Here is a 24,070-nt window from a genome sequence, read left to right on the forward strand (position 1 = left end):
GTTCATCAATTTGCTTGAGCAGGCACCAGTAATATCTTCATCGTGAGACTTGTTGTTACTGTTTTTGGCATATAGAATATGCCACAAGTAGCTGCCCAGCTTTGCCATATGGGCGAGATACTCTTGGTACATTGCTGGGATCTCCGAGAGGGACAGAGGAATCAGATCCAGGTCAAATGCCCTAACCGCTGTGCTATCGCTCCAGTCCACTGGAACATTATATGACTGAAACCCAATCATGAACAACTTTGTAACTGTGTATCTCAGTGTTATTCAACTTAAAAATAAATTCACTTGTATCACTTGTTGTCCTGTTGTTCATCGATTTGCTCGAGCGGGCACCAGTAATGTCTCCATTCGTCCCAGCCCTGAGATTTCAGCAGCCTCTCCTTACTCGTCCTTCCCAACACTACTGCATTGGGGGCTCTTTCAGGGTCAAGGAAATGAGACCCGTTATTGTTACTGAATCTCCTGTTACAGAATCTTCTGCCCCAGCACCAGGCTGTCTTCACTGAGGCCTCTCAAAGGGGGGGGGCGGGTTGAGTTTCCCTCCCCGCCCCAAGCAGAATCCCAGCAGCAGAAAACCTCCGGAACCCAGCCACGGCCATACTCAAGGTCACTCTCCACATGCTCAGACAAGCCTCACCCATGAAGGAACCTACAGAGGAACCCAGGTATGCTGAACCCACGCCTGCTCAAATCAGGAGTGGGCCTCTTCCACCCAGATCCCCAGTTTTCAGTAGCTTGGCAGTCACACCCACAAACTGCCCCCATCCCCCACCCCCGGAGCCATGTAATCTCATCAATGGCCAAGATCCAGAGACTATAAAACAAAGTACCGGAGAGAGCAATGCAGTATTTCCTGTACTCTAGCCCACTGATGTACCTAAAGCAACACACGTGTGTTTGGCTTTAACATACTTGCTTGTATACCGTCCCCCTCAGAGAGCCTTGCAAGCTACCTGTTGCATATATGATATGCCAAAAACAGTAACAAGTCTCACAATGAAGACGTTACTGGTGTCCGCTGAAGCAAATCAATGAGCAACGGGATGACAGTGACAGTGAAGTAAATAAAATTGAACATATCTCAGTAGGTTCACCTAGAAAGAGAGAGTTTTGATATTAAAGAGTCAGAAATGAAAAAGTCTAAGTCACAACCAATACTGTAAAAAATGTCAAGAATTTGGGTCTCGCCATCCGCGTCCATCCTCAGGGAAAGGCGGGAGGGGGGCAGCCAGCAGGGTGGGGGGCGCGGACGGGGTCAGACCGAGGTCTGGCCAATGTGTCCAATGGCGCCCGCTAAGAAGGGTGGCAAGAAGAAGGGCCGCTCGGCCATCAACGAGGTGGTGACGTGCGAGTACACCATCAACAACCACAAGCGCATCCACGGCGTGGGCTTCAAGAAGCGCGCGCCCCAGGCACTCAAGGAGATCCGCAAGTTCGCCATGAAGGAAATGGGCACCCCCGACGTGTGCATCAACACGCGGCTCAACAAGGCCGTCTGGGCCAAGGGCATCAGGAATGTCCCATACTGGATCCGTGTACATTTGTCCAGAAAGCATAACGAGGACGAAGATCCACCAAACAAACTTTACACACTGGTTACCTATGTGCCCGTCACCACTTTCAAATATCTGCAGACAGTCAATGTGGATGAGAACTAAGCTGATGACTCAATAAAGCTACAAAATGACAAAAAAATAAAAATGTCAAGAATTTGAAAACTGAGCTTAAAATACAAAGCAATATGACTGCCACGAAGAACTCTATGCAATCAATTTGGGTAACCTCAAAGAAATGCTCAGTTTCTGCATCTATTCCTGGAGAAACAACTCTGTGGTATCCTTTAAGGCCTTGGTAAGTGTTGTTACATCTAAATCAATTAGAATAGCGGGGTGTGAAAAATACAAAAATGGTGCAAAAAGGAAATAAAAGCTGCATAATAATATGCCTGTAAGAGGCTGTAAGAGGAGCATGAGAGGGAGCTGCCACGTGGAAAAATAAGAATTAAGAAACAGGAAACAGGAGAGTAACAGAAAAGAGGTGAACTTGGTGAACACAACAAAATTTAATGATTTTTTTCACGTAGTCTTTGGAGTAGGAGAAGAGTAGGTCAAATTCAAAAGTCTGGGTCATGCAAATGTATTCCTTAGGTGGATGGTTCAAGGTAATGGCTAAATTAAACCAAAACAAGAAGCCTCGTTTTAGCTTCAGGTGTCCTGGGGTAGAATTATTCCTTAAAGAGCTAGAGCTCTGGGAGGCACATATGGCTGGGTTCTGTAGCAGACCCCCGCACACAAATAACACTTCCCCCTACACACACACACACACACACACACACACACACACACACACACACACACACTCAACCTTTTATTACCTGTATTAAATATTTAAAGAACAACTTCAGCCTTAGTTGTTCTAGGGCTCTGAAATCACAACAAAATGAGATAAATGAAAATATCCATGGGAGTAAAAATGCAAAATGATAACCACATACAACTTCTGGCCTTAGAGAAACCCACTCTCCCAGTTATGAATTTTTCTTGTTCTTCCCTATTGTGACTGCAGCTATTTGTGAGCCAATCACCTGACTTCCTGTTGAAATTACATGCCTGTCCTTATTTTACCACCAGATGGAGGTAAAGAGCCATCTCAGGACCATTCTGCTAGATCAACATCTGCTGTGCAATACTTGGAACCAGATCATTCTTTGTCTGGAGGTACTATCTTAAGTGCTATAGGATATTTAGCACCATCCCTGGTCATTACAAATAAGATTCTTGTAGCAATCCTTGCAATCATGACAGACACATGTGTCCATACGGTGCCAAACGTCCCTGGCACATTTCGGTTGGTCTGCTTGAGAGCCACCTTGCAATGAAGGCTTACAATTTTGTTTATAGGAAAAACAAGGGGTTGGAGAAATAGGACAGTGGATGAGGTGCATGTCTTGCACACTACCAAAACTTGGTTCAATCCCTGGCACCCCATATGGTCCTCTGAGCCCTAAGCAGAGATGGGTGTGACCTAAGAAACAAAACAATGGGAAAAAAGAGAATCAGACTTTGATGGAAAGTATAAACTTTTCCCCCTACTTCCCTTTGTTGTGGCCATTATCTCTGGGGTGTAAGAAGGGTGGTGGTAAATGAGAGGAGCAGGTCACACTCTCAAGTGGGCAGAAGGGGGGTGTGACTCTTGGCCTCTTGAGAGCACTCTACCACTTACATAATTCCCTTTTTTGTATGTTTGGTTCAGGATTTGTTCATGAAAAAATCTAAAATATGGAAAAACATTAAAATAAAATGCCTCCAGTCAGGTTTATTTCTGTACAGTCTTTTATTTCATATCCCATTTTCCAGGCACATGCACACACATAGAAATGAGCTCAACTTTCCATACATGGTAATGCATAGTCTCTATGCTCTCCGAAAATCTCTTCCACTCAAATCTAATGTGAATCCCTGTGGATATCAACAGTTTTATTTTGTGTTTTAAATTGTGTATATCAACAATCTGATTGTTTTTAATTGTGCAAACCAGGATTTCCCTGAGTATAATTCTGTATGTTTTTTAGTGGCAGGCACAATGATATCTCACCACACCCACCACTAACATGCCAAAATCCCTCCACCACTGTCCAGAGTGATAAAGCATGTAGGGGCTAAGGTGCCGTCATCCTAAGGTCTTGTCTGTGTTCTTGAGTCTCCCCAAGGACTTAATGAAGAACATGAAATGTTGGAAGTGAGCATTTACTTAAATAGTTAAATAAAGCAAACACCACTAAGGTTAAAGTTAAGGAAAAGAAAAAGTGAAACACAAGCTCAAAAATAAAAAGAGGAACAACACCATCTTTGTTTCACCTGTTTTATTGTCAGCCTTCCTACCTTCATATCCCCTCCCACTCCCTTCCCCAAATGTGGGGAAATACTTGAGTCTGAGGTTCTGACCATATTTGGCTTCTTCAGTGTGTTGCCATGGTGACAATTAAAATGTCCTGATACTGCTGGCATAATTATGATATGTCAAAGTACTATGATGATCCTGTAGAGTTAGAGGTCACTTGTCAGTCATGAGGGACTGACCTAAGCTTGCTATTCCCATGGTTGTAACAACGGAAGACCTTGCAGGATGTCACCAAACTCCAGTGAGGTTCTTTCACTACTATAAATTACTGCTGGCATCAGACTTAGAGCCTCACTATCAGGTGGTTTTACACTTTCACATCCTTTCTCATGCTCTCATGTCCTCATCCATACTATCCATCCATTAACTATCTCCGTAACCCTCCAGGAGACCCACTCACCCTTGCTAACCTCATTTCTGTCATCAGAGTCTAAAGTATTTTATTAGACATTGTGAATTCACTTGCCTCATTTCTTTATAAAATACATAGGAGATTATCTATGTTTGCCTTTCTCCTGTGGTATATTCTTCCATGATACCCTCTAGTTCCTTCCATCATATCTCATGCTGACTAGTATTCCACTGTTTATAGATAATCACTGTCACTACCGCTGTCATCCCGATGCTCATCGATTTGCTCGAGTGGGCACCAGTAACGTCTCCATTGTGAGACTTGTTGTTACAGTTTTGGGCATATCAAATACACCATGGGTAGCTTGCCAGACTCTGTCGTGCAGGCGAGATACTCTCGGTAGCTTGCTGGGCTCTCCGAGAGAGGTGGTGTATAGATAATATGCATAATATTCATACTACAGAATGGGATCTTTTGATGCAAATGATCAGGGATATATATGGTGCTGCTCAAACCCCATGGAGCCAGGGATTTACCTGGGCTACCCCAGCATGCTGGGAGCCACCAGGGTCACACCCAGTAGTGTTCAGGGCCTCTAGCATTACAGTCAGTGATGCTCAGGGGACCGTGAGATGCCAGGGATGGAAGAAAATGCTGCCACCTCCAAACAAGCACCTTAACTCCTGTACTATATCTCTGGCACCTTGTCAATTTGAATAGCTAATTGTAAGGTGTGCATAATAGCCCTTGATATCTAAGGTTTCTATCAGTAGGTAACCAAGTTCCTTACACTTTATTTATTCTACTTCTACCCCTGAACCTTCATTGTTGTTGACGTGGTTAGGGGCTGTGGTGTCTCTACTTGCACCTGATTGCAGTGCTCATTTTCAGTTATGGTGCTCACCAGTGTGGCAGCTCAGATTGTGGTGCTCCTGGACTCGGCTGTGGTTGTGCTAAAGGCTGCACTCCTTCCACTGTGGTGCTTGTACATGCCCACCAGGGGCTGCACACTTCTGCTGTTGGATTTATCCACCTTCTGGTTGCAGTACTCATCAGAGGTCACTGCAGTTCTCACCAGAAACTGCACTGTCTCGATGAAGTGCTAATGGGGTTGTGCCCCTTTGTTGTAGTGCTCACATACCCCTGGCTTGCCCACCAGAGATCACGAACAGCAAAGCTGCCAGGATCACCCTAAGCACATATGGCAACATCAGGGATGAAATGCTCAACTTTGTGCTTTCAAAGCTGGCATTCTAATCTAAGAGCTATTTTCAGGGCCCTTAATTTTCACTAGCATAAACAGCATTGAAATGGACATAGTGTAAAAACATCTCTGCACAGCTTGTTACAGACACTGCTTCACACGGAGCATTTCTGCATTTGTGTTACCTGAACACAAAGCTTTGATTCTTCACCTGAAACCATACATAAATGAGTAGGAGAAAATGAACAGAGCACAAAATTCAACATGAAAAGTGGCATGACATCAATATTACAATATTTCTGAAGGTCAGAGTCAACCTTGCTGACAAGGGTCAAGAAAGAGTAATTAAATTAATCTCAGCAACTTTTTCCTGAAATGGTTCCTTATAAAGGGAAAATGTAGGAAAGAAAGATTAACTATTTGTTTTGAGCTAATTTCTTTACCCACCATTCCTGATCCTCACGTATTGATGATGCTGTTGCAGTGATGAGAGGTTGTGCTTAGCTCTGGCACTCACACACTGACACACTACACTGCATTGCTTTAGTTGTAGTCTTGCACAACTAAAGTCTTAGTCATGCACAACTTGCTCGCCAGGGTCACAATTTACTTGTGACACTCACCTACATTCTGGTCATAGTCCTAGTGGGAGTACTGCAATGCTCACACATGCCCATCAGGGGTCACACTCCTATTTTAGTTTGGCACAGGGGATCACAGACAGCAGAGCTGCCTAGGTGTGGGTATTCTTGTCAACACGAACTTGGCCATGAGCATTGATTTATTCGAATGCCTGACAACCTGAATTGGATGCTTACGCTTGAATAGATGTGGCTCATTGCCGGCAGTTTCTATCTTCATCATCAACACACCAACATCCAACTACAACAAAGAAGAAATTGAGAAGTTCTACATGGAGCTGAAGAAGTTCTATAAAGAAAACCACACTTTCTACAAGGTAATTGTCGGTGATTCTAATGCCAAGATAGGACCTAGAAGGTCGCCTGAAAAACTCCACGTTGTAACCTGTGGCCTAGAATGGCACAAACAGGGTGAAAGGCTGTCTGAATTCATCATGTCAACCAAGACCGTCCATGGTAACTCACAGTTCCAGAAGGCTGAATCTAAACGCCGGACATGGGAGTCTCCCAGTGGACAGTTCCACAATGAAATTGACCATATTATATTCAATCGAAGGTTTTGTCTTGGCCGATGTTGCTGTTGTCCCAAAATTCCAAACGGGATCAAATCACCATCTCCTTCATGCAAAATTCTACTTCATGGAGCAGGGAGAAAGGGCTGCAAAGTTCAAGAAGAGAACTCCCAGAATGACCACCAACTGGGAGCTCCCTGGCACTATTGCGGCAACATGTCAATGATGCCATCATTGACAACATCAACAAGGAATATGATCGACAGGTTCAGAACCTACGTGACTGTGCGAGGAATGCCGAGAGTGGGAAAGCTAAAAACAAACGGCTGTCTTGGGAAACTTTCAAGCTCATTTGCCAATGTGGTTCAGCACGAGCCTCAGGCAATCACAAGCTAATGTCAAGCTCGCAGAGCTGTGCAGAGTAGGGATAAAGAAAGACCTCAAAGAGGTAAGAGCAGCAGTGTTGGCTGATGTGGCAGAAGCTGGGAAAATTATTCGCAACGCCCGACTGTCCTTCACCAACTATAAGACCAAGATGACTGCCCTCCAATGTCCTGATGGATCTATCACATCTTCCAGAAGGGCAATGCAGAAGATTATCCACGACTTCTACTTGGATCTATTTGATAGCCACGTCCACCTGCCCACATACCAAATTCCGCAGGATGGATATGTCCTTCCCAATGTTCTTTCCAAAATCTGACACGCCATTTCGTTGCTAAAGAAGCGTACAGCACCCAGTCCAGAAAAGGTCAGACCCGAACACCTGAAGAATCTGCCACCAGTACTGGTCAATACACTGGCTTAGCTCTTCACACACTACCTGTCTGAATGCAAGGTTCTGTCCCAATGGAAAACCAGCAGGACCATTCTGTTGTACAAGGAGACATCCACGACATCGGCAACTATTGCCTAATCTGCCTGTTGTCCATCGTATACAAGTTGTTCACTCAAGTCATCCTGAGTAAAATAGGCAGAACACTAGGGGAAGGACAGCCATGCAAGCAAGCCAGGTTCAGAAAAGGATTCAGCACGATCGACCATATCCACTGTGACCAAGCTCATTAAGCTTTTACAATAGTTCAAGATGCTACCCTGTCTAACGTTCATCGATTTAAAGAAGGCCTTTGATTCTGTTGAGACTGAAGTGGTCATCAAAGCCCTAGCCATACAGGGCATTCAAACTCAGTACATCAGGATCCTCCACTAGCTGTATTACGGATTCACCACCAGGATCTCACAATTCTAGAAAGAAGTGATCATCAACGTAAAAAGAGGGGTTCTGCGAGATGATACCATCTCACTGAAATTCTTCAGTACCACCCTCGAGAACGTCATCAAAAGATTGGAATAGGAGGAAATGGGAGTAACAGTAGATGGTCAGCAACTATACCACCTCTTCTTCACTGATGACATCGTTCTAATAACACCAAACGTTATCCAAGCAGCACAAATGCTGGCTGACTTCGACTATGAGTGTGGAAATGTTGGACTACAGCTTTATCTCACCAAAACAACGGTCATGAAAAACGAACTAGTTCCTGATGTTCCATGTGCTCTCAACAGAATGAACATCTCCGAATGCAGCAGTTATATGTAGATGGGTAGAGAACTCAATGTGAGGAATGACTTGGCGCCAGAACTGCACAGGAGGAAGAGAGCAGATTTGAACGCCTTCAAGAGCATCAAAGAAGTGGTTAAGGGGACGAAGAACCTCCGGCCCCAGGCACATCTTTTCAACTCCACCGTTCTTCCTGCACTAATATATGCCTCAGAGATCTGGGTCCTATGAAAATAGGACTAGAATGCTATTTGGATCACCCAAAGAGAAATCGAAAGAGCTATGCTTGGAGTATCACGTTTCACTCAAGTGAGAGAAGGAATCCAGAGTTTCCGCCTCTGTCGATGATCGAAGATCAGGGATGCTGGCTCATTTGCCAAGGTGTCGAAAATCAGATGGGCCAGACACGTAATGCAATTTGCAGATGACCACTGGACTAGAGTCATTACCTACTGGATTCCAAAGGATGTCAAAAGAACACCTGGCTGCCCACCTACGAGATGGTTGGACTTTCTTCATCAAGATCCTGAACAAAATTGTTTGAGGCTCTTAGTGTTCCTGGAGCAGATGCCATTGGGCTACATTAGCACTCGACAGGGTTGAATCTAGACTGGTGCCCACTTGAGTAAATCGACACATAATGGGATGACAAGTGATTACAAGTGATTATATATACACAGCAGCTGGAGTGATAGCATAGCAGGTAGGGCATTTTCCTTGCATGCGGCCAACCTGGGTTCGATTCCTCCATCCTCACAGAGAGCTCAGCAAGCTACAGAGAGTATCCAGCCCACACAACAGAGCCTGGCAAGCTACCCGTGGTGTATATGATATGCCAAAAATAGTAACAACAAGTCTCACATGGAGGCATTACTGGTGACCTCTCAAGCAAATAGATGGAAAACAGGAGAACTGTACTACAGTGCTACATATACACAGTGGAATACTCCTTAGTCATGAGAAATGATGGATGGAATTCGAGGGTATCGTGGGAGGAAATATCACAGAAGTAGAAACGCAATGGATAATCTCACATGTATTAGCACTGTAGCACTGCCATCCCGTTGTTCGTTGATTTGCTCTAGCGGGCACCAGTAACATCTCCATTGTGAGACTTGTTACTGTTTCTGGCATATGCCAAGGAGAGCTTGCTCACATGTAGTATATAAAGAAATTTAGCAAGTGAATACACAATGTCTAATAAAATATTTTAGATTCTGATGACAGAACTGAAGTTAGCAAGGGTGGGTGGGTGGGCTAGAGGGTTAGGGAAACAGATAGTTAACAATATAGATGAGGACATGAGAGCATGAGAAAGGACATGAAAGTGTAAATTTAATTGACTGCATTGTAGGGAGTCCCTAAGTCTGATGCTAACAGTAATTTATGGTAGTGAAAGAACTTCACTGGAGTTTGATGATACCCTGCAAGGTGTTCCTTTGTTACAACTGGGGCAGAAAGCTTAAGTCAGTCCCTGGTGACTGATAAGTGACCTTTGACTAGAAATGATAGTTATATTACTTTAATATATCATAATTATGCCAGAAGTACCATGAGAGTTTAGTAGTTACCATGGCAACCCAAGGAAGGAGCCAAACATGGTCAGAAGCTAAGACACAGGTATTTCCCCACCTTTGGGGAATGGAGTGGGAGATAATGGGAAGGTGGGAAGACTGACATAAAAAACAGGTGAAACAAAGATGGTGTTGTTCCATTTGGACAGTCCTTCAAAAACTAGAAATTGAGCTTCCATATCACCCTGCAATACCACTTCTGGGAATATATCCCAAGGATGCAAAAAAGCACATACAGATAGAAATGACATCTGTACCTATATGTTCATTGCAGCACTGATTACAATAGCCAAAATCTGGAAACAACACAAGTGTCCTAAAACAGATGACTGGTTAAAGAAACTTTGGTACATCTACACAATGGAATACTATGCAGCTGTTAGGAGAGATGAAGTCATGAAATATGCTTATAAATGGATAGACATGGAGAGTATAATGCTAAGTGAAATGAGTCAGAAAGAAAGGGACAAACACAGAAGGACTGCAGTCATTTCTGGAGTATAGAATAACATCACATGAGGGTGACACACAAGGACAGTAGATACAAGGGCTAGGAGGAGGATTCCCCATAGCTGGAAGCCTGCTTCATGAGCAGAGGGGAGAAGGCAGATGGAACAGAGAAGGGATCACTAAGAAAACGATGGCTGGAGGAATCAGTTGGAATAGGAGATGTGTGCCGAAAGTAGATAACAGACCAAACATGATGACTTCCCAGTGTCTGTGTTCAAAGCCATCATGCCCAAAAGTAGAGAGAGAGTATGAGGAATATTGTCTGCCATGGAGGCAGGGGGAGGGTGGGAAAGGGGGCGTATATCAGGGATATTGGTGGTGGGAAATGTGCACTGGTGGAGGGATGCATGTTTGGTCATTGTGTGATTGTAACCCAAACATGAAAGCTTGTAACTATCTCACGGTGGTTCAATAAAAAAAAAATGTTTTAAAAAAGAAACACTTTAATAAAAAAAAAGATGGTGCTGTTCCTTCCTGGGTTCCCATTTTTGAGCTTGTGTTGCTTCTTTTCCTTTACTCTAAACTCAGCAGAGTGTTTGCTTCATTTGCCTTTTTAAGTGAATGCTCACTTTCAACATTTCCCGTTCTCCATAAATCCTTGGAGAGAACCAAGAACTGCAGACTGGTGCTTAGCATGATCACACCTTATCCCCTGCATGCTTTATCACTCTGGACAGTGATAGAGGGATTTTGGCATGTTGGTGGAAAGTGTGGTGAGAGACTTAGGGCCTACCACTAAAATTTATACAGATTTATACTCAGGTAGGTCCTTGTTTCCACAGTTAAAAAAAATAGAATTGCTGTTATCCACAGGGATCCACACTAGGTTTGAGTGGAAGAGCTTATAGGAGATCATGTAGACTATGCAGTGCGGTGTATGGAGAGTTGAGTTCATTTCAATGTGTGTTCATGTGCCTGGACAATGGCATATGAAATAAAAGATTGCAGAGAAATGAACAAAATAGGAGGCATTTTATTTTAATGTTCCCCTTTAGTGTTTTTTCACATTTTATTATTTTTTCCATGAACAAATCCTAAAGAAAAAAAAAGAAAAAAAAGGGAAGTATCTCCGTAGGAGAGTGCTTGCAAGAGGCCAAGAGTCACACCTGCCTTCTGCCCAGTTGAGAGTGTAACCTGTTCCTCACATTTCCCAACACACTTGGCACACCTCAGAGATGATGATGACCACAACAAAGGGAAGTAGGGGGGAAAGTTTACACCTTCCATAAAGCCTGATTCTCTTTTTCTCATTGTTTTGTTTTTGGGTCACACCAACTTCTGCTTAGCGATTATTGGTGGGGCTTAGGGCACCATATGGGGTGCCAGGGATTGAACCAAGTTTTGGTAATGTGCAAGAGAAGCACCTCATCCACTGTACTATCTCTCCAGTACTTGTTTTTCCTATTGAAAAAAATGTCAGGCTTCATTGCAAGGTGGCTCTTAAGCAGAACAACTGAAACATGCCAGGGGCATTTGGCACAGTATGGACACATTTGTCTGTCACGATTGCAAGGATTGTCACAAGAATCTTATGTGTAATGTCCAAGAATGCTGCTAAATATCCTATAGCACTTAAGACAATGCCTCCAGACAAAGAATGATCTGGTTCCAAGCATCACACAGAAGATGTTGATCTAGCAGAATGATCCTGAGATGGCTCTTTACCTCCATCTGGTGGTAAAATAAGGGCAGGCATGTAATTTCAACAGGAAGTCAGATGATTGGACTCACAAATGATAGCTACAGTCACAATATGGAAGAACAAGAAAAATTCATAACTGGGACAGTGGGTACTTCTAAGGCCAGAAGCTGTGTGTGAGTATCATTTTGTATTTTTAACCCCTATAAAGATTTTTATTTTCCTCATTTTGTTATGATTTCAGAGCCCTAGAACAACTAGTGATGAAGCAAGAAAGGTTTTTGGTAAACTTTAAATAATTCAGGTAATAAAATGTTTTTGTGGGTGAAGGGGTGTGTTTGTATGGGAGGAGTCTGCTACAGAACTCAGCCATATGTGCCTCCCAGAGCTCTAGCTCTTTGAGGAATAATGCTATCCCAGGACATCTGAAGCTAACACAGGGCTTCTTGTTTTGGTTTAATTTAGCCATTACCTTGTCCCATCCACTTAAGGAATGCATCTGCAAGACCTAGACTTTTGAATTTGACCTACTTTTCTCCTACTCCAAAGACCATGTAAAAAAAATCATTAAATTTTACAATGCTTATCAAATTCATCTCTCTTTTGTTACTCTCCTGTTTCCTGTTTTTAGTTTCTTTTTTACTGAATCACTGTGAGATAGTTACAAAGCTTTCATGTTTGAGCTTCAGTCATACAATAATTGAACACCCATCCCTCCACCAGTGCACATTCTTTACCACCAATGTTCCCAGTATACCCCATCTTTCCAACCCTTCCCCTACCTCCATGGGAGACAATTTCTCCCAGACTCTCTTTCTACTTTCGGGCATTATGGTTTGCAACACAGATGCTGAGAGGTAATCACATTTGGTCCTTTATCTACTTTCAGCACACATATCCCATCCCGAATAATTCCTCCAACCATCATTGTCTTAGTAATCCCTTCTCTATTTCAGTTTTTGTGTTTAGGTTGTTGATTAGAGCTTTTTTTTCTATCCTATATTGCTTATATTGCTTATGACATATTGCTGTGAATTTCCCCTTTTGTACAGCATCTGCTCTATCCCATAGAAAATTATAGTTTATTTCTTCATTTTCATTGGTTTCAAGTAAACGTTTTTATTTCTTCTTTTATTCCCTCTCTGACCTAATAATTATTTAGCAGTAATTTGTTCAGCTTCCAAATGCTGAAAGTTTGATGGTTAATTTATACTTTCATGCTATTGTGGTCTGAGAGGGTGCTTTGTGTAATTTCTGTATTAGTAAGCTATGTATATTTTAGTTATGCCTTGGTATGTGATTTATCCCTGAGAATGTTCCATACACACTAAGAGGAACATATATTCAGCTTTTGGAGAGTGTAGGTCCCTGTATATGCCCATTAATCACAGTTCTTCTAATTCTTCATTTACGGGGTGCTTTATTCTCCACAGATTGGTATATGCTGAGGTGAGTTGGGCTTGGGCCAATGTCCCCATATGTACAGAACTGACTAAAGTGGGTCTCTAAGAAGTCTGATTTTGCCTTTTGCAGGGGAACAAGGAGCATGGGAAACAGATGTGATAACCAGGGATGTGTTCAGTCCTGCGCTGATTCTGGCTTGGAATGCCAGGAGCTAAGACAACTCTCAGGGGCGTGGGGGGAGAGACAGAAGGGGGTTCACTTGCCGGCTGGGGAGGCTTGCCAGGCTTAGGGGACCTTCTGTACCACGTTTTCCCACTGAGCATCTGAAATCTCCCGAGCCCTGGCAAAAAGCCCTGGCAGGTATCCTCCAGCCATCGTCTCTTTTTCGCCAGCTCTCCGTGCTCTGAGTCCATGGGAATAGAGCCGCAGGTGCTCAGGGCTGCTGCGCCTGCCTCCTCCTCCTCCTCCTCCTCCTCCTCCTCCTCCTCTCTTTCTAAGGGTGGGCCTGGCAAATGAAGCCCCAAGGCCTGGATCCGATCTGGGATAGCAGCAAGACTTCTTCTCCATCCCCCTACTGGGGCCAACTCCACCTCCGGCTCCGGGTATTGGTTTAGGGTCAGGTACAAGTGGTTGAGTCCGGTGTCCTGCTCTTCCTCGGCTCCTCACTGCTCCAGTCCCCAGTGCCTTAGAAGGGGCCTGCAGCAGCTTCAGCTTCTCAGTCTGGTGGGTAAAGATACGCTTAGAGCCTGTGCTGTCTCCCACTAGGGCTACCTCTACCACCGCTTAGGGGCTTCTCTGAGCCCATGGCCACAACCCCTTAGGGCTTTTTTTCCTTCAACTTTACTGATACTCTGTAAAAAAATGTCTGGTTGAACTACCTAAAGGCAAAAGTGCTCAGGTCTCCCACTGATATTGTTCTTCCACCAATGCATTTCTTTAGGTGTGTGAGGAGAAGCATTGCAAACTTGGGGGAAAAAAAAATTTTTACATTTCCGATTAAAATTCTGATTGTTTCCACATCTGACCTTTAACTTCTTTCAATAAATTCCCTACTCTCCTGTGAATTAATATATAAGAGAGAACAGTTATTTAGCAAAGAGAGGATAGATTGAGCTAGGGAATTTATCTTACCACTGAATATTTTAGAACTGATGCCCTTCTGAATCCAAATGAAATTGTCAAATTTGAATTTGAATTTTTTTAAATTGGCTTTTAATGACCAAAATTAATTTATGTAGCATAGAGCGGTTCCAAAATGGCATGCCCCACAAAGTTAATTTATAAGGTCACAGTAGATGTATATGGCCCTGATTGAAAGAAATAGATAAAGAAGTAAGTGCATATGTTGCCTGAGTCCCTGTACCACCTATGATCATGTGTTGCTGCTGAATCTAGGTGATGCCCCTGTTGCCACAAAAGCAGCTGTATGCTTCTGGAATTCTAAAATTGTAAATGGTTGGGGTCCAGAGACATCTCTGTAGGGAGCTGATCCATTTTGAGATTAGTTTAGGCCGTTGATGCAACTGAGATGGTGTCCTGAGGCAGTTCGTGGGCGTGACAGCCAGGACCCTAAGCAGAGGGGAGATGGGAAGGAACATCCTGTCTTCACTGCAACCATGTGGCACCTGGAGTCTTAGTCCTTGAACCCACTTACCTGGGTTTTGCTTCTGGAAGCTCATGGCCATCGGGGTTTCATCTGGAGGGGGGAAGCAGTGGGGGAAGGGCACACCCACTCCATCTGAGGTTATGGGCTGCCTTTTGAAAAAACTTTTTCACAGTCGGTAATTCAATTGAATAAACATTTTTTAGAGATTTTGTTGTTGTTGTTTTTGTTTTGGAGGTCACACCCAACAGTGCTCAGGGCCTACTCCTGGCTCTGCACTCAGGGATCACCCCTACCAGGGGCTCAGGGGACCATATGAGGGGACCATGGAACCTGGGTCAGCGCAACCAAGGCAAACACCATACCTGCTATACTACCACTCGGACCCCTAAGTTATGTAAATTTCCATAATCTTAGAGAGTCATGTAATATTTCTTGGATCTTTCATGTCTGCTACAGGTTTATTTCTATCATTTAAGTAATTTCTCTTTTTCTTTTTTCTTTTTGTGTTTGACTTTGGCCACACTGAAGGTCTACTCCCAGCACTGCTCGGGGTACAGTGAGGTGCCAGGAATCAAAGCATGCTCTTGGCCCACTGTGCCGTGTTTCCAGGCCACAAGGTGCTAATCGCAGATCTTGAGCCGCTGGATCAGGTCAGATTTGATACTATTCTTTTTTTTTTCTTGGTATTGAGAGTGGTACTCTTGCGTTTTTTTACCTACTGCATCAGTGTTATCTTCTTTTACCAACTGATCCTGTTGGTATCTGGATACGGGGTACATGAGTTTCACATCAAGTTTGGGATTGTACTGAGCAAGAGATTCATGATGGTAGTGATTAATGATCTCCACCACAGAATTAAATGTCAGAGGATCAGAAAAGCTATATTTACCATCTCGATGATATATCTTTATTAACTTATTATTGCCTCCCTTCCTCAAAGTCAAAGTATAATCTCCTTGCATTTTTGTTGAGGCATCTCTCACCAAGAAAGTGCCATCTGGCATGTCCTGTAGTTTGTCATTTACTTCCTCCCTTGAAATACCCTTCCAGTATTCTGCATCCTGAAGGAAGTGAGAACTTTCCTTCACTCCATTTGTAACAGCTGAAGCCATTGGCTTAGGTGGCTTTGGTGGAAGTGCTGGAGGATCCATTTCAATATAAAATATCAGTTCTGTCCAATAGGACATCATCACCTCCCCCCCTCCAGTCTGCATCATCACGGTCCATACTCCACACCGGATTGTACATCTCGCTAGAAGCAGGGGTTCCACCACCATCACCATCGCCTCTTCTACTCTATTTCGCTCCGGTGTCCTGGAGCTCATGTCAGGGACTCGGGCATAGGTGCGAGGAGACTGTCCCCCATCTCGGCTTGCAACTCTTCCCACCGCTTTCTAGATCTGGTCTCCTTCATTAGTTGTCCTCCCGCTTACCCTGCCCCCCTGCCCCACTTGTCCTAATGGTATGGCCCTGGCATTGGCCTGGAGCTCGGGAGCCTGCCAGGAGCAAGAATTTCTTATAACAATATAGTTTGATCACAGTTTTCTTTCTTAAAACACAACCTCAAACCTACACAACACATTTCTTCACATACTTAAGACTTCTACACTTTCCTTTATGTTCATTTTTTAAAAAAATTTTAAATTTTATTGAATCACCAGGAGATAGTTACAAGCTTTCATGTTTGGGTTACAATCTCACAAGGACAATAGATACAAGGGCCTTTATGTTCATTCTATCCTGTTCCTCAAAACCAGTTTCACTTTAACAAGATTCCTTTCCCTTTTACAACTAATGATATCTCCATTCATAATCCATTTTACTTAAAATACACACTCATGTTCCTTCCTTATAGTCTCATCTCACAGGTTTTACTTCCTTATCTTACTGAACTAAATATAGCTTGATCTACCAAGAAATTTGGAAAGAAGATGCTAATCTTTACCTCATTTACCTCTGCTGTACTCTTTCAAAAGCATTACATCAGTCCTATAGATATTCAAATGGCTTACAAAGCTCACAATGATAGATCTTTTAACATATATCTACTTGACAAAAGTTCACTTTCCAGTAGAAGCTTTATCTTTAGGATTTCAATTTCTAGGGAAACAGATATAAAAGAATTAAAACACTCAGTAAATGGGATAGTTATTTTTCATTTTGTCATCGCCCACAGTTGATGGGGTGGCTCAGGGCCTTATGCCTCACTCACACACTTCCCCACTTTCAGAAACCACTAAAGCCAAACAGTCTGCCTGTTGCCACTTGAATTTTAAAATTGACTCTTTTTTCCCCTTCAGTAAAAGAAAGCTGGTCTGGAGCCTTAGCAAGAAAGGCCAATACCTTTAACTTTTATCAGGGCACAATTCTGTGGTTTCAGTAGCTCCTGAAATATAAGTTGAAATCTCAGAAGTTAAATAAAACACTGATAGGGTATGAATTTTGCAACCAATTATATAAGTTTAGAAACTCACATTTTAACCCATTACTCTTTAAACTTGTTTTCATGTACCACATTAATTTCAACTCACATTCTAATAATCCAGTGCAAATGCAAATATACATCAACATACCAGCATAAGAAAACCCTCAAACCATCAATTTTATGAGACATAGGAAAACCTTCTTTGACTTAATATTGAAGATCTTAATAATCTCAAATCGTAAGGCTTTTACACCAGATACTTGAACAATTTCACAATTCAAACATGCTTTCAGACACAGAAAGAGGCCATTGGTACTCACCAAACTTTTAAATAGCAGCCTTAGAAAACAGTTGGACTGTCAATGTTTATGAAAGCATGAGAAAACTTTGTTTTGAAGTAGACTTTTTTTTTTAATCTCTGCACTGTGTCACAACACTCTTGTTTTAAACCAGGCAGGGGGTCTCTCAACCAGTTACTGCAGACCAGGATGTAAAGGGTCTGGTTCAGGTATCCTCCCAGTCCTGGAAGGAAAACTTCACCTTTAACTTTTCAGAATGGTCCCCAGATCAAAAGTACCTTCTGCTAGCCAGCTAACGTTGACAGCTGGCGATTCTGCACAACAAAGAGTTATTAGTTTATCTCTCTTCGCCTCTGCTGAGAGGGTGCTGCCCCTGGACCTGAAATCGCTGAAATGCTCAGTCACAAGGGAAAGTGGGGTCGAATGATTCTGACCCATGACTAGATGGTGAATTGGGGGGCCAAAGACATAAAGACTCAATAGAAACAGGACAAATGACAGAACAAGAATGCAACACTCAGACAACAGATACACAACGGCCATAAAAGACTTCCTGACAATGCGTGCTCCAGATTCAGGGACATCTCCCACACTACTGACCAGTGACCCTCCAGCTTGTCCACCTAGGTCCTCTGCCGGTCTTCCAGATCAGGCCTTTCCACTAGTCGCCCTGACTAGCGTCCTGCCAGGCGGGTTTTCTACGCAAGAAAGAGCCAGAACAGCCCAATTTTTTTAAACCCGGCAACACCTGGTCCAGTCCTCCTACGGAAGAAAGATCTGGCTCTGTCCAGTTTTTCTAAACAGGTGAAACCTGAATAAAGTTCCTATATCATATGTGGAGGGATCTCAATCACTAGGGTTTCTGGCCAACACACCAGGTGTCATGCCTGAGTTTCAGATCCCCAATTGCAGAGAGACCAAGTCCACACACACACGATAATGCAAAAGCGAAGGAACTTTATTACTGGCCTGAGCCACCACTAGCACGAGCTAGGCTCGAAGTCTCATCCAATGCGGGATAGTCTTGACATGGACCCGGACTCCAAGTCACACGCAGTTTATATAGGGTTCAGAGCATTGACCCTATTACAGTGGTGGTCAGCAATTAGGCAATGGGTTAGTAACAGTTTCTAAGGAGGGTTCAGTGGCCCCTCGTGATCGGCCAGACCCAACTGTGCAATTCCTTAACTCAGCATATTACTCAACTGGGAGTTTACCAGAAACTGCAAGTCCTGCTCCAGGGAAATAGAAACTGAGGTATAGTTGAGACTTAATGTTAGCTGCAGCTTGCCATGGCATCAATTTCGCCCTCACAACACAACTTCCTCAAAATTTCCAAATAGAATACTATACTGCAAAAAAAAAATACTTGATAAAGCAGTAAAAGTTTAAAATAACTTAGCCCTGGGAGATAATACAGCACTTAGTGCACATAATCCAGGTTTATACATGGTCCCCTGAACATGACCTTGTGCATACCTGGAGGTCCAGAGCAGGACCTGGTGGTCTAGATAATCTCCAGCATGGCAAGTCAGAAGCTTCTTCACATTCTTCTTCTTTTTTTTTTTTTTCTAATTGCATCACTTGATTTCACCAACCACCTCTGTCCCCCCACCCCTCAGAAGCCCAGAGCAGGAAACAAGCTTGGCTGATAAAACCCAGCCTAATATCCTGGGGAGGTGTGGAGCACCCAGAAGGAGGGCAGAGGTTGGGAGGTTTGAGGGCCAGGGGACATCCTCCAATTTTAGGGAGGCGGTAAATTCATTCTGGAAGCAGTCTTCACCCCGAGGATGAGTGGAGTCTAGGACTGGCCACTTCCTCAACTCAGAAGACAGCCTCCCACAAGGGGGCAAGAGATGTCCCATGGGTCCCCGCCTTCCCATTAGCACAGTGCACAGTGGTTGGGGGGCATGCACCGGCCAGCCGTGTGTGAGTGTGCGCATGCGTGCACCTGCGCGGTCACTCCCAAGCAAAGGAGACTCTGGGATCATAGACGCTTGGTTCTGCACGTGAAGGTGGAGCGTGGGTGTAGAAGAGCCTGCGGTGTGATGTGTGTGTGTATCCCACAGAGCACCCAAAGAGGAGGTCCATGGTAGGAAAGAGAGGCAAGGCCCGCAGAGGAAGGAGTTCAAGAGGCTGGAAAGCTCTAGAAGCTCATCTAATTAATGGTTTACCCTCCACCAGATTGTGTCCTTGATGTCTGTTTTTTTTTTTTTTCTCTTGATTTCACCTCCTTGGTCTGTCACTGCAAGAGAAAGAGGAAGAAACAGAACCCCAACACCAGAACGCAGAGAGATAGATACCCCTGTTGCTTGATGCGCAGGAGCCCCAGGCAGGAGAGAGAGGAGAGCGACCCAGGGAGCCCCTCATCAGGGCTGGTCCTCAAGCTAGCCCCTTCAGAAAACCCAGCAGCTTCGTGTGCCACTCCTCCGGGTTGTCAAGGTAATACGGGTGCCTTGCATTCTTCATGACAATGCTTGGTGATTGAGCAGCTGCTTCAGGTGCTCAAGACTGGTGGAACCCACGGGGTCCTTGTCTCCAGATACAATCAGAGCCGAGGTCTTCACAGGGCCATAGGCTGCAGCATCAATTTTTGTCAGTGCAGATGGGGGATACAGGCACATAGCCCCGGAACTGGGAGCCTGGGGCCGCGAGGAAGGGCTGGGAATTCACGCCACTCAGTGATGGGCTGATCACCCCTGGGGGGCCCAGTTTCAAGGCATCCACCACAGCTGCCAGGAAGCTGCTAGGCACCAGCTCCCCAAAGGCGGCAGGGGCTACAGCTTCCTTGGAGTTCCCCAGCCTGGCAGGTCAATGGCCACAGCTCGGTACCCAGCCTCGGCCAGCCTTTTCAGCGAGCCCATGTCCTGCCAGGTCTCGGAGGAGAAGCGGATGCCATGCAACAGCAGCGCAGAGAAGAGGGCAGCCTGTCCGCCGCCTGGCACAAGCTCTGTAGAACAGGCTCTGGCCTTGGACCTGGATGGTGCCCTGCCGCTCCTCCGTGCCCGCCATGTCTGCTGCTGTGAGGTGAAGGGCCTGGGGAGCTGCCGGGCTGGCGCAGATACGAAACTGGAGAGTGCAGGCGACGAATGGGGCCTGGGGCAGGGAAGCAGGGAAAGGGTTGGAGCGGGAAGCGGGCAGTGGCCCGGCCTAGGGCTGGGACCAGGCCTGCTACCGGGTGCCCTCTGGTGGCCAAATGCCGTCATGGGGCCAGTCGGTGCAACCAGACCAAGTTTTTACGACAGCAGCTTGAGATTCCCAAAGCCCCTCTCCGGCCTTGGGACGCTTGCCATGCTGAGCCACAGGCTCACCCAGCACTTGCAGCAGCTTAACAAGGGAAGTTCCTACGCGTTCGTATCCTTGCTGCTCCTTTACCCGTCCTCCAACCGCCCTCATCCCAGCCAGGACTGCCCAGTCCCAGCACTATACACCCGCGTAGTCGCTGAGGTCCTACAGAATTGAGTGCCAGGCGCTGCCAATGCCCACAGGGGTTGCTACCATTTCTCCAACCCCCCACCCCAGCCTCTCTCCTTGCCCCCCTTCAGGATAGTGGTGCTTCTTCACATTCTTATACCTTACAATGAACCTCTAGCCTGGTTGAATGAGAATACCCTCAGGGCATGTGCCTCCGGAAACATACCTGCCTCAAATCAATGTAAACCAAAATTTCCAGTGGAAAAAATAATAAATTAATTGGAGTTTTTTCAGTGATCGTAATTTAGTGATCATCATGGCAGATGAACATAAAGCAAAAGCAGGAAATTTTGATCTCCACAGAATTGTGTCCCATAAATACAATGTAGTATTAAGGTCTCAGGATGGGATTAAAGTCACACACACAGCACACACACACACACACACACACACACACACACACACACACACACACTACTAAACGTGACTAGCTTCAGAAACTGGATTAAGTGGAAGTACTTTGAGATGTTAAATACCAAATAGATACTCATTAGGATTACCATATGTGGTCTGAAATCAGGAGACTTGAACTATGCCTAAATCTTTACATTTGAACCGTCACTCAAAATTTGCCCATTTTAAATGCAAATACCGTCATCAACTTAATGCTACAGGCCTGGAATTTAAGACTCTTCATAGACTTGCTCTATGTTCTAACACACTAATGGAAATTGAAAGCAATTTTCTTGAATTTTCTTACTCTATAATTTGTTACCTGTTGTGTGTGGCATTTGGCATGGAGAGGTAAAGCAATCATCCAATTCTATCTGTCTTTTATATATGCAGAAAGCTGGTGTGGGCTTTAGTGAGCTTATTGATGTTGTTGCTCATTCTCTTGGAGATATAGGACTTTGGATTGGATGACAATTTTTTTTGCCTCCAAACCAGAACTTCTCCACAAGCTTTTAGATTGGAGTTTGATATTAAGACCGAGGAGTACTAAATTATTTTGTAGAGCATCCACATAATCAGAGTTGTAGGATTGTATAATTAAAGACAGAAAACAACAGTTTTAGGTTTATTCTCAAGGACTTATGTTCACCATTTTCCTTCCATATGTCTCTAAGTATCCATCCTGATGACTTCAAACCCACCACAAATTACAGATGTATCAATATTGCTCTTTCATGTAATCAAATCCTTATAAAATATCCCTTATTCCATATATTCTAATAGTTCTTCTAGAATTCCTTTTGATTTGTCCATTTTGTTGTTGTCGATGTAGTTATTCTCTCCCCTCTCCCATTTCCCTTCATTTATGTTGCTGTTAAGATAATGAGGGGTTATAAAATTCAAGTCTGCAGTGTTCTTTGTTTTTTAATTTGAGGCTCTCTGGGTATAACACTTCAGGTTACTATGCTTGAGCACTTTCCATGGTCGTCACTGTGGTGTGCACTCCCTTTAGTTGCAATTATCAACACATGATCCTTGAGTCTCATACTTAGTTGAAGCACAAAAGACCTGGTGTGGTACTTTCTCAGGGTCCCTGTGGCACTCACAGGCATCTTCACCACAGGCTGTATTTCCCATCCATCACGTTCAGTGCTTGAGGGACTCTAGAGATTTGAACTAGTAACCACAGGCTTGCAAAGCTAGCATTCTAAGCCACTTAGGTTTATAGTGAGCCTTGGTGCCTAATATTAATCTTGAGAGGTAAATTGAAAGCAATGATGTAGTTATGAGTGAAAATAAGGTAATTTAGGATGTTGGTTCAGAGTAGATAAAGAGGGTCCTAGAACCAGACCAGAAAGAACTACAAAAGTTCAAGTTTTTATAAATAGGATGAGTTTTCAAAGCCTAGAAAAATCTAAATGTCATTAAATTGTAAGTAAAGGATTAAAAAGTGCTTCCATGCTGGTAAGTAGTGTTTTTAAAATAGAGGTCCTGGAGCCAGAGCCATAATAGGGTGTTTTCCTTATATGCGGCCAACACAGGTTTGATACCTGGCATCCGGATGGTCCCCTGAGCACCACAGGAGCAAATCCTGAGTACAGAGTCAGGAATAATCCCTGAGCATTAACAGGAGTGGTCCAAAACCGGAAATAAATAATAAATATAAAATAGAAGTTCATTGTCTTAGGTTATTAATCACAAGACTATTGACCCCAAATATTGTTGATCATGTTAATTACACATTTGCAACAAACCCTGAACCACAGTTTTAGCTCTCCCTGCAACGGAGCTTTAAAGCCAGGCATCCAAAATTGACCTATGCAGCACTAGTGAGATAAACTTCCTGATTAGTCCCTGCTATCCCATATAATCATACAATAAACAACCCACACTTTTATTATTTATCTTGTTATTGTCTTTATCATTAAAATATTATTTGGCAGGTATGGTCCCGCCAGCAGGTGAATCTGTACCTGTGGGGCAAATGCATTAGCAGTTGCCTTCAGACTTCCTGATACCCCAAAATTGCCAATGTCAGACCCCAACTATATGGGGCCAAGTTTACCAAGAAATTAAACACCCAAAAGTTAGGTATGTGTGAGCCACACCCACAAACCACCTCTGGCTCAGCTATCACTATCACTATCACTATCATCCCATTGATCCTGGATTTGCTCAAGTGGGCCCATCAACATCTCCATTCATCCTAGCCCTGAGATTTTAGCAGCATCTCTTTACTCATTCTTCCCAACAGTGCCACAGTAGAGGCTCTTTCAGGGTCAGGGGAATGATAACCTTTATTGTTACTATATTTGGCATATGAATACACCATGGGGAGCTTGCCAGGCTCTCCCATGTGGGCAGGAAAACTGTCAGTAGCTTACCAGGTTCTCCGAGAGGGAGACCTGGCAGCTGAAGACCTCCAGGACCCAGCCACAGCCATGCTCAAGGTCCTTCTCCACACATTTGGTTCAGCTAAGTCATTTATTGGCCTTATTCCAGAGACCCATAAATTTCAAAAGAGATCAAAACCTGCAGTTAGGGCTGGTGTGGCATGCTGTGGGCGA

General features: G+C 44.1%; 1 protein-coding gene and 4 pseudogenes across 1 annotated transcript; 2 read left to right on the forward strand and 3 right to left on the reverse strand.

Moving 5' to 3' along the window:
* The first annotated feature begins 1,292 nt into the window (after positions 1-1,292).
* Positions 1,293-1,690, forward strand: LOC129405580 (60S ribosomal protein L31-like). Its single transcript, XM_055141776.1, has one exon. It carries the CDS (start codon positions 1,293-1,295, stop codon positions 1,665-1,667), a length of 375 nt encoding a protein of 124 aa, XP_054997751.1. The 3' UTR covers positions 1,668-1,690.
* Positions 1,691-13,561: 11,871 nt separating this feature from the next.
* On the reverse strand, positions 13,562-14,682 carry LOC129405922 (male-enhanced antigen 1-like; annotated as a pseudogene).
* An 850-nt stretch (positions 14,683-15,532) lies between these two features.
* Positions 15,533-16,160, reverse strand: LOC129405923 (phosphatidylinositol 3-kinase regulatory subunit gamma-like; annotated as a pseudogene).
* A 3,858-nt stretch (positions 16,161-20,018) lies between these two features.
* LOC129405578 (putative protein-lysine deacylase ABHD14B) lies at positions 20,019-20,648 on the reverse strand (annotated as a pseudogene).
* Positions 20,649-20,840: 192 nt separating this feature from the next.
* The window catches only part of LOC101553138 (interferon-induced very large GTPase 1-like), a 34,493-nt pseudogene continuing 31,263 nt past the window's right edge, over positions 20,841-24,070 (forward strand).

Source organism: Sorex araneus, chromosome 6 (genome assembly GCF_027595985.1).
Source record: "Sorex araneus isolate mSorAra2 chromosome 6, mSorAra2.pri, whole genome shotgun sequence".
NCBI lineage: Eukaryota > Metazoa > Chordata > Mammalia > Eulipotyphla > Soricidae > Sorex > Sorex araneus.